Source organism: Charadrius vociferus, unplaced genomic scaffold (genome assembly GCF_000708025.1).
Source record: "Charadrius vociferus isolate BGI_N301 unplaced genomic scaffold, ASM70802v2 scaffold600, whole genome shotgun sequence".
Taxonomy (NCBI): Eukaryota; Metazoa; Chordata; class Aves; order Charadriiformes; family Charadriidae; genus Charadrius; species Charadrius vociferus.
The window spans coordinates 2,045,984-2,057,285 of NW_009646404.1; the positions used below are offsets into that span (position 1 = coordinate 2,045,984).

At 37.2% G+C, this 11,302-nt stretch overlaps 1 protein-coding gene across 1 annotated transcript in view; it reads left to right on the forward strand.

Annotated features, from left to right (window-relative positions):
- Positions 1–7,131, forward strand: part of PDPK1 (3-phosphoinositide dependent protein kinase 1) — a 14,561-nt gene extending 7,430 nt beyond the window's left edge. Inside the window, exons 7-13 of the mRNA XM_009894810.1 lie at positions 1,107–1,175; positions 1,656–1,752; positions 2,933–3,106; positions 3,523–3,740; positions 4,493–4,550; positions 5,461–5,613; positions 6,162–7,131. Coding sequence (XP_009893112.1) covers positions 1,107–1,175; positions 1,656–1,752; positions 2,933–3,106; positions 3,523–3,740; positions 4,493–4,550; positions 5,461–5,613; positions 6,162–6,269 — 877 coding nt within the window. The 3' untranslated portion in view covers positions 6,270–7,131. The remainder of the gene's footprint in view (positions 1–1,106; positions 1,176–1,655; positions 1,753–2,932; positions 3,107–3,522; positions 3,741–4,492; positions 4,551–5,460; positions 5,614–6,161) is intronic.
- Positions 7,132–11,302: the final 4,171 nt, after the last annotated feature.

The following is an 11,302-nucleotide window of genomic DNA, read 5'->3' on the forward strand; positions in this document are numbered from 1 at the left end:
TCCTGCTGTGAAAGCAATGGAATGCTGCGTTCTGTCAACTTGGGAAAAGGCTGCAGCTTTCTTTGACTTGTATTTAGATCAACTTGCAGTTATCTTTGTCAAGCTTTGCTTGGGGTTTGCAACATTTAAAGCTCATCTCTGTGCCTGGTATGAGTGATACCCTTAAGAAATTTCTCATCTCATTTAAATTGGTTCTTGATGGTAACCTACAGACTGTTGCATGTCTATTTTATTACACTGATGGAAGAATATTCAAAGAAATCACTGACAAATCATAGGGAAAAGAGATCTCTTATATGAATAACTGTAGTAACTTGTGCTAGTGTTTCTTGAAATTATATAAATACCATTAGACTTTCCACTTTTGCTTCTAATAATGAGATTTTGACTGGTTTGGCTAATGGAAAGACTTCATCAGGCTATCATCTCCTTTTAGAAGTTACATAATGCTTCATCTTTACAGAAGACTCTTAGATTGTGTAGTTTTGAGTCTTTGTTAGTATTTTAGTATTCCATGAGGATTTTAAAGCTTTAATCAAATCTATGTATAGTTTACCATGAGGTAAAGTAAGTTAAAAATACTCTTTCAGGCCACCACACTAAACCTTACCTTTCCCTCACCCATGTACTGTATACCCTGCCTTTTTGTTTGTGTCTTAAGAAAAGCTTTAAGTGAAAAAGCTATATTGTGACTTTTTCTTTTTTTTGCGTAAAATATTTAGAGGAAGGGATTTTAATTCTGAAGGAGCATGTATTGCATTAAGTTGGATGCATTTCTGAACTGTGGTAGTGGATAATAAGTATTCTTTTTAGTCTCCTTACGTACCCATTAATTATTTTGACTGATAATTCAGCTGTCTTGCACATGTGCTTGTAGTCAGTTGTTATGGGACGGTTAGTGTATACTTTTTTTTTTTCCAAAGTTCTGTTGCTAGCCTACTCTTCTGGCAAGGAATGAAGTGAAAATAGTATGGAAATGATGCTAGGCAGGTTTGTATAATGTGTTCATGCTATGTTCTAACTAGCAGAAGCTTTTTTTTTTTAAATTAGTTTAAAGACCTCTTATAGGAAAACATGCTATGTGTTTTTTTTACTTTCTTTTGAAGCTCTGACCTCTGGGCTCTGGGATGTATAATATATCAGCTGGTAGCTGGATTGCCTCCATTTAGAGCTGGGTAAGAGATTAAAGCTAATTCTTTACATGTGGATCATAAATATATTGACTTGCTTTTGGCTTTTACCTGACTACCAGTTCCGAAGTACAACTTTTCATGGTGCAGTGTTTGTGTTAATGTCATGCCTGCTTTTCTTTGTCCTTTCTGATGTCATGAAGATGCTTAGACAGTTTTAATTAGACTTCCTGAAAGAGATTCCTTAATTTATCTTAGGATTTCACATGTAATTTATCATAAACGAGAAGGGTATGAGGCACCTCTGTACTGAGCCATTTGAACTTTTCTTGTTATTATTTAAGTATCTAGTGCTTACAGGGTCATAGATACTTGGAAGAGTATACCCTTTTACCCTAGAAAGATTTATGGGAATGTGATTTAACTTGTAGATCTCCTGTTTAATACTTGTCCAGGTTATGCACTGTTAAGATGGAAGAAGTATGGAGAACTAATAGCAAGAGCTAATGTCCTTCTCTTTTGCAGAAATGAGTATCTTATATTCCAGAAGATAATAAAGTTGGAATATGACTTTCCAGAAAAATTTTTTCCCAAGGCAAAAGACCTTGTTGAAAAGCTATTGGTAAATATTTGCTGCTGTGAAATGATTTGATGACATTGGTAACATTCTTTTTTTTCTAAAGTTTCTGTGCACTCTATTGCAAACCTTATAAGAAGACTGTGAGTGTTATTGGCTGCATAGAGGAGTGTCTTGAAAATCAACATCCATTATTAAACAGCACTTAAAAAAATAATAATCAAATAATAATTTAAGTCTGAATTCTAAAGCATGGACAAGGAATGTCTCTCAGTGACATGGAAGCAAATGGTTCTAAATACTGTGCATTACACTCAGAAGTTAAGGTTCAGAGTGTACTCAGATTAATTCTTGTTGAGTTGTATAATATATAGAACAGTTTTCAACTAAATGATTCATCACAGGGAGATATATTCATTACAATGTAAATCAACCTACCTCGCATTTTAGCATGCGCTTACCTTGCACTTAATGCATGTCTTGACAGTATCAGCCAAAGAATTACTGTGCATGTGAATGACAGATAGGAAGAAAAAATAGTTCTATCTTAGCAGTGAGATACAGCCATGACACTAAAATGAATATGCAGAGAATGTTTTGGGGGTCGTATAAGCTTTTTGAAGTTCAATAGTCTAGCATATTAGCATGGGGCGGGGGGTGAGGAGGAAGCTCTGTTTTATGTTTGAGGATGATGATGAGTGCAACCTTTGTAAAGGGCCTGGCAGCATGTTCCCGTGTCCAGGCCAGCTCTGTGGCCAAGCCAGTGTCTGCTGAATGGTAAGGTCTAGGTTGCATCAACATCCAGAGAACTGTGCAGTTCTAGGGTGCTTGAGAGGTTGAAGTTTGACACCAACCATAGCTTCCACAGCTTCTTACATCACTAGAATGTGATGCTGGACTATACTTAAATGAGCCATCAGGCCTTGTTTGCTTGGTTTTGTTTCTGTCTTTATGAAGAAACAAAGCCAAAAAAATTGTGTGGACCCAAAGAAGTGCTTCTTTCTTTAGATCTGTGAGCTGGTCTAATACAAAATATTGCTGATAAGACATACTGAGAAATAATTTATTGTATTAAAAGCAGTCTCCTTATATTCTAGATATGTATCCTTAGGGCAGTGAGACCAACTCAACTTAAGTTTTTGCATGCTGCTCTACAAATGTGAATTATGCTTGCCTCTTCCTTGTCATTATTTTATGCATGTTAACTTAATTGTAATTTGCGCAGGTTCTAGATGCTACCAACAGATTAGGCTGTGAAGAAATGGGAGGATATGGACCTCTTAAGGCTCACCCCTTCTTTGAATCCATTGTGTGGGAGAACCTACATCTTCAGACACCTCCAAAACTTACAGCGTATTTACCTGCTATGTCAGAGGATGATGAAGACTGTTATGGAAATGTATGTTTGTCTATTGATATATTTGGCTCTGATGCTGCCTGAGACTTTCATTAAAGCATGATTATTGTATATTAAATATTTTTATTGAAACTACCGATTAGTTATATTTTAATGAATATTATTATTAAGAATTATTATTAAGAATTTAATATAAAAATGCTGGTTAAAATTTGAACTAGTCAGTTGTTTTTTTTTTTTTCTGATTAAGTGAGTGTTTGGGAAAAAAAAAATGGTTGGCCTGCTTTTGACCAAGCATACTTTTTTGGATAAGTGCCTGTCAGCCTGTAGAGAGTAGGCTGTCTTTTTGCCCAAAAGCATAATAAAAGAAGCATGCTTAAATTAAAAGCTGGCATTTAGCGCAAAATAAGCTTTTTAATGAAAGAAATTTCTTTACTTCATTTTGTTTCCTCCTTTAGTATGACAATCTCCTGAGTCAGTTTGGTTGTATGCAAGTTTCTGGTTCTGCCTCTTCCCATTCGCTGTCTGCCCCAGAGACGAGTACACCACAGACATCAGGAGGAAATATTGAGCAGTATATTCATGATCTTGACAACAATTCCTTTGAGCTGGACTTACAGTTTTCTGAGGATGAAAAGAGGTTACTTCTGGCAAAACAAGCTGGTGGAAATCCCTGGTAAGATCTCTGAATACAGAATCATAGAATGGTTTAGGTTGGAAGGGACCTTAAAGGTCATGTAGTTCCAACCCCCCTGCCATGGACCGGGACACCTCCCACTAGACCAGGTGGCTCCAAGCCCCGTCCAAGGCCTTGAACACATCCAGGGATGGGCTCATCTGTTACTTGCACAGAAGTAAGGAATCCAGAACATCTTCACGCAAATAATTAACAACTAGATTTTTCTTGACTTCTATTTTTAAAGCAATAGCAGTAAAAACCTAATAATACGTTTCTAAAATTTACAAGGTCTAGAAGATGATGCGAAGTATGTTTATAAGACAGGCAGAAATGATGCTATACCAATGGTGAGATATCTTCCCTCTACAGAGTCCTAGAACTGGAAAAGGTTCCTTCTTTCTTACAGTTGCTATAAGTTGGGTTTTTTTTTTGAATGATAATTCTGTTGCTATCTAACCAAAATACCTCCAGACCAAGTACTTATTAGCATTTCTCTTCAATCTTGAGAGGAGTTTCTCATTTCTGATATTTTTTTTCCCTTCTGTCAGATTTTAGAAAAAACTCTTTGGCGTCGAGTGAGGAAGAGTCCAAAATTCATCTAGTAAAGTTGTTCCAGGACTCTGTGGCGGAAAAGGAGACACTAGAGAGAGACATGAAAAATTGCTTGATGATAATAATAATAAAAGCTGTTTCTGTGGAAGAATTACTTCTGGAGTAATAGTTATTTTTCCTTTTTTTTTTTTTTTAAGGCATCAGTTTGTAGAAAATAACTTAATCCTAAAAATGGGTCCAGTGGACAAACGAAAGGTATGGGCTTTTCTTAATTCCCTGTAACAAGATTCAGCTGTCACATTTTTGCACAGTTGCAGCATAGATAAGGAACCTGTTTTGGAGCTTCCTTTATTTGTAGGTGTTACATTGTCTTGTTTATTTTTTTAAAATGTAATGTTTTCTTGTGAATAGATTGTTTCTTCTTAATTTAGTGGTGTGCTCTTGATTTTTGGAAAAGATTAAAAGTAAATGCGCTATTGATGCTTTCATGTTGAGACTGTAGTAAATGAGTGTTTGTTCCCCGTCCTGCTCCCAATCTGATATAGCCCACTAAATACTTTGTCTTGATGCATGTCTGCATGTGGATCAAGCCACAAATATCAGAAAATAAAATACAAGCCCATATTGTTCTTTAACTGTGGTGTTTTTCCTGGATCTGACTAGTGCCTGTATCCTAAGAGAGGCAGAAGTGACCTTAGAACAGCTTTAAGTTATAACTTTAACATAGTACAGATGAGCAACAGTAGTCTGTGCCAGCTTTACAAGAATGTAGGTTCTCTGTCATCTAACTTACTACCTGCTTGTTCCTAATTTTCTTGACAAAATTGTGAGTATTGATTAATGTGCTGGAATCTGACAAATAGATTTTGCTTCACTCTGTACAGCTAGTTGTTTTATGTTTTCTTGGACCTTGAAGATGCTTTCTTAAAATAGTACTTGTGTTTTGCCATGTAGTAGAAATGCACTGCAAACCCTTAAAAAAGGAGTGAGGTCAAATAAGTAAAGCAAAAGGAAAACAAAAAAAGTCCCCTGAACTCAAACATATTATCCTATCACTGAGCTGTTTTAATTCTACCTCTGTTGTTAAATTCAGAGATCTACACACTTACATTTTTTATTTTTCCTTGTGCTTTTTTTGCACTGCTGCTTCTACTTTTCTTGCTAGGGATTGTTTGCACGTCGGCGCCAATTGCTGCTCACAGAAGGGCCCCACCTGTATTATGTGGATCCTGTCAACAAAGTTCTAAAAGGAGAAATTCCGTGGTCTTTAGAGTTGCGGCCAGAAGCCAAGAATTTTAAGACATTTTTTGTTCACACAGTAAGTAACTTTCTTTATTTCTTTATAAGTTGTACTAAGGTCCTTGGACAATTGTTGTAAGTTGTTAATGCATAAATATTTTCTGGAGGAAAATATAATTCCTTAAATACAAGTGTTGATAGTCTTAATTAAAAAAAAAAAAACAACATGCAAAACCCAAACTAAAACACCAATAAAAAACCCCTGACATACACATTTCCCACAAAAATGCAAGTGTATTTTTTATTATTCATATATAAATAAACTGTAAGTGGATTTGGGGATTTGAAGGAAGTTCTTAAGGACTTCTAAAATTTAGCCCTCTTCGTAAATACTGGATTACAAGGTACTAACAATATATTGTCAGTTGACTTGACTGCTTAACAGTGTTGAGATGCCAGATGCGTGGTTATTCAGTGATAGATAATGTTATATAATTGTAATTGAATTCATCTTTTGGAAAGGTTATGAACTGATTGAGTAATTATTTTATTGGTAGGTGCAAAATAATTACTGCTTTTTGGTTAAACTGTATTTGGAGTACTCATTAAAATGTTGTTCACTTATAGCCAAACAGGACATATTACCTGATGGACCCAAGTGGGAATGCTCATAAATGGTGCAAAAAGATACACGAAGTGTGGCGGCACAGATACCACCAGAATGCTGCTAAATAGTAAAGCTCATCCAAAATTTCCCAGTTTCCCTACTTGCTGCTAGAACTCCGTGTGCAGCCGATCAGAGGAATCTTTCCAACCCGCCTATTACCATCTCAAGGGGAAGCATATGTCTGAAATGTTCTGTTTTTTGTTTGTTTTTTTTTTTTTAAAAAAAAAAAGAAAGAAAAAAGAAGCAAAAACCTAATGGAATTCAGGGTCGCTTTGCTCGCTCTTTGTGCTTCTGTTGAGGCTTCCACATGCATATCATTGCAGTGAAGATCTTGCTTTTGTGCACTTCAGCTCAATTTCTGCTGCAGACTAGTGGATAGACCTTGCATTACCAGCTTCACTTAAGATGAGTTAAAACCAATCCACACGCACACACGCCGAATCATGTACCAGCCTTGCATTTTATGGGGCTGGAGTTTTCTGTGACTTTCAGATTATCATTAAACTGTATTTCATCAGGGAGCTTTTATATGCCTCTCCTAAGCACCACCTCTTTGTTTTCTCTTCCTTTCCTCACAGTCCCCCAGCTTATTGGTATATGGCATTTGTCGCCAGGTCAGTTGCACCCTTGTGTAATTCCTAATATAGTTCTGGTTGCAGGATTTATGTGGTACTTTAGTAATTATGTGAATGAATCAGATGTATGTGTCTGGCAGACAGGCTCCAGTGATACAGGTTGAGAGAGTAAAATGCTGAACGTGGCACTGAAAGTTTTCTAAAATTGAAATGTTGGCTTCTGAAGCGTATAAGATTTTAAACATTCAATTAAAATTTTAATATGGATCATATGTGTATTTAATCAAGGGACAATAAACTTACCAGCATGCTTTTAACTAATGCTAACTAAAAAATTAACTAGTTAGTATGGGGGGAAAAGGTTACTATTGAAGTAGTAAATAGTTTTTCACCTTTTCAGGAGATGAGGGCTAGGAGCTTTCTTTCCAGGGCGTGCATGTATTGTGCATTTTAGTGGGGCCAACCTATTTACCTGGGTAGAGAAGGAAGTGTGAAAGCTTTGTACAATTGATTACTTGACTTTCTTTTGTCTCATTGTATAATGAGATGTACAAATAATCCTATTTTTGGTCCTCGGCCAAATATTTAGCAACTCTGAAAAAGAACTTAAGCAATTGAAATATTAGATCTTAAGTAATCTGGTTAAAAATTCAAATGAAAATACTGATACAAAGGGGAAAATGTATGGTACTTAAGGCATATCTGTAAAATGAAAATATTTTTCATATCGATCTCCTTTATCCTCTTCAAATTAAGTCTTTTTTTGTGGTCAAACATTTCTTGTAATGTTGCAAAGACATAACTTTCTATGTGCTAAAAACAACTTCCATAATGGTATTTTCAACGTGCCCGTGTTCCTGAACCTTGCAGAGAGGAATGACCCAGGTCTGGACAGAGGCATTCCTTCCTTGTTTTAAAATGCAGTATAAACATCACACCTATTTATTCACCTTCTACGCATACCATCTCTTTGCATTTTGAGGTCTCGTACTATGATGTGCTTTTCCTTCCACCAAAGAAAGAAATGTTCCACTGCAATGTTGGAAAAAAAACCTCATGGGCTGCTGTTCTAGAAGCAGTATTTTAAAAGCAGTGGCTTATCAGATTTGTCAGAAAACACATGAATGTTGGATATTTTGTTGTTGTACAGGGTGAAGGAGACTTATTGATCTCTTAAAAGCTGTGTGATGTAGTTGAACTTGATGACAGTTCAGCTTTTCCAGTATCTTTCAGTCTTTAAAGGAGAGAGTGCAGTTGCCTTTCTTTTGGAGGAAATACTTTCTTGCAGTCTTCTGTTAACCCACCACGTACACAGATTTGACAAAAGTAAATCACTGGCTCACAGTGCCTGGTGTTAAGGGAGATAAGGTGTCCTGTAAATGGCTGTATGAGAAAGACAGAACACCAGTCCCTCTGCATCATGACAAATTTCATCACATACAAGGTATGCTCCTTGTCACTAAAATTCAGAGTAGCACAGTACACCTCTGCCTGTGCCTGTATTAATCCAATATTTACCATTCTAACCAAGATGACATGTATTGTAATTTTGTTGCAGTGCTCTCAGTTTGTCCTCTGACTGTCAAATTCCAGCTATATGTTGGGTCCACTGAGGGCAGCCCTACTGCTTTTGGATTTAGTCTTTGGTGTAGACATGTAGATGTATTCCCATCTTTATACAGGAGAGTGTGGCAGTGATGGAGATTCATGATGCCACTGCTGTTTGGTGTGACAAAACTTGTCACACAAAGTCTGGCAAAGTTGTTCTGCTCATAGCGAACACCTTAACTTCATTGGGAGATGGAGTGATCTTCATTGGCTTGTTCACTAGGTGGAAATCTAGGAATGCATAAACATGTTTTCTGTAATATTTAGACTTGTAGTTGTTTTGCCATAACAAAGTAATTACTGTGCTTTTTCACACATTGAAAATCCTCTCTCAGTAGACTTCCATCCTGCCCACCAAAAGCTTTCAGCCAAAGAAATCTCGATAGCAGTAAGCTATCAAGAAGCTGTCTAGAAGGCTGACTTCTGCATTCTAGTATTTCTTTTTTTTTTTTTTTTTTTGACAACGCTGTCATTAGAAAACTGTGAGCATTCTCTTACAGGCATCCCTCCCCTTAGAACTTCAGTGTTCCAAATCAGGTCTTCCTTTGCTGCCACTTTTTGGGGAAGGGACTAGAACTTTTCTGGGAGAGGTATTTGTCTGTCTTGGACTGTAAGTGAAATCTGTGGTTTTGAAAGATGGCAAAAGAAGAGTAAAGCAAGACAAAGCAATCATGTGGATTTAAGTATGTTTCACCAGTTTGTCCACTTAAATATGTATTGGCAGGTGCTGCATACTGTGAAGGGCTGGTTCCTGCTTCAAAAGCTTATACCTGAAGTGGAGTAGCTTCAGGTTTTTGTCCTGAAGATCACTCCTGTGGTTCATGGGAGTTCACGGAATGAACTGTATGTTCTTCAGAGCTGCAGATAAGCCAGTTAATTTCTCTGCTCTTTATCCAAGGTTTTTCAAAGCACAAAAAGGGTTGTTAGGCACTCCAAGACTCTTCTTCAGACTCCTCGCTGCAAACCTACAGAAAACCCAATCTGTTGATTGGGTTCCATCTTTTGCATTTTGAACAATTGCCAATCATCTCTAAAGAATCTGGTCAGTAATGTTGTAATTTTGGTTTGCTTGGGATTTAAACTTCAGGAAGGTGTTCATTCCAACTGTTTTCTGTGGGGTGGAGCTTAAGAAAGGATGAAGTACTACTGCTAGAAAGGATTTTTGAATCGCGCTGTTCTATTCAGTGTCCAGCCCAGTCGCAGGCAGTTTAAAACTACTTTGATAAACTTGGAGAGGTGAGTTTATTCCCTTTGGCCTCAAAGCCCAGTTTTCAGGAGGATATTTATTAAGGAAGACTTGCTTTGGGTGTGATGCTGAGGCATTGTGAGCAGACTGATATTACTGATTAAGATTTGCTAAGCGCTTAGATGCTGAAGACATCAAACCATCAGATAGTACTGTGCTCCACTTAGATTTCTCCTTCTTACATGATTCATTTGTGAAGTATCTGCCATATATAAGCCTGGAAAAAACTCTGTAGGTTGAAAAAAAGATGGGGTAATTGTAATCCATATTCATAGTTCAAGATGCTTAATTTAATGTGTTTGATATCCTTATGTTTTGTGCTGGAACTTTTGAAGAATCCTGAGGATTTCCCACATGTACATTTCACAGTTTCTTTAAAAATATTTAGTAAAGTCAATGCAATTACTTCATTTGGCCTGTGGACAAAACATTCCGTTCTAACACCTTGCTGAGGAGAGAACTTGTGCATTAATAGTTGCCTAAAGATGTGGTCTATGGATTCTGATCATTCTTTCTACTAGTGAATTACACAAATAGGTGTGGTATTTATATCTGAAATTTTGCTGAATGCCTGTAATTTTATGCAAATTTTTTATTAATTGAATGGAAGTGCTCCTGCAAAGCTTCATGACACAGATTGTCCATCAGTTGATCAAGTGAGCTTACAGACAAGTAATTCTCTGACCCAAAATGGCATGCTTTCAGTTAAGACTGGTAATTTAAGAATGTTTCCTCTTTCTCAGAAGAAACATGGCTTTTTATACAGCAAAAAATTGGAGAGCTTCTTAAGCACCCGATAACCTGGTCTGTCTGTCAGCATGGCAGTGAATGTGGATGGTTGCCATTTGACAAAGCTTCCGATGACCATGTACTAACTCTGATTGGATGTGGCAAATGTTCTAAATTGTAGCAGAACTTAAGATTACTCTATCTGACAGAAGAGAGAAAAAAATAGGAACCAGGAACCATAATCAGTTTCGATAGTTGTATGCTAGCTGTTTTCAGGTTGGTGGCAGTCAGTTAGGTGTGTAATATTCTCTACCTGGTTTGTAGCTGTAACTGTGATGTACAGATAAAAGAAAAAAAATATAAAAAAATAACCAACCCCCAGACCCCCTCAACGAATACCACAAAACAATCTCCCCTCCTCCAAGAACTCGTGAAAACAGAAGCAAATAATGCAATGATATAAGATACACACTTTTGTATTTTTATTCTTATAAGGTTATTTGCTGGCTCTTGTTGGCCTCTAGTTCAGTCTGTGTTATTTAAATTCTAATATATGAATTATTTGGATTGAATTCATGTTCGGGGCCATGGTGTTGTATGTATTGATGTACAGCCTTGAATGTGAATAATTATTGTAAACTATATTTTACACCTTTTTTCTGGCTTTATTATATAAATTTTCTATTGGTCGATGATTTAATCATATCTCATAATTTAATGACTGTTTATTCTCCTCTCGACAGATCTCTGTGCTGTAGATGTGTAGTTAGTGACTGGATGATGGATTTCACTTATGCTTGGTAGTCTGTAATAAAGGCATGTAGGGTCCTGGCCCGGCCTCCGCCTCTTCCTTCCGCCGCCGCCATGGGCTGTGGGGGGGCGGGCGGCACCGGGACCTCCGGCCCGCGGGGGGGCGCTGTTGCAGGCGCGGGGCCCGCGGCCT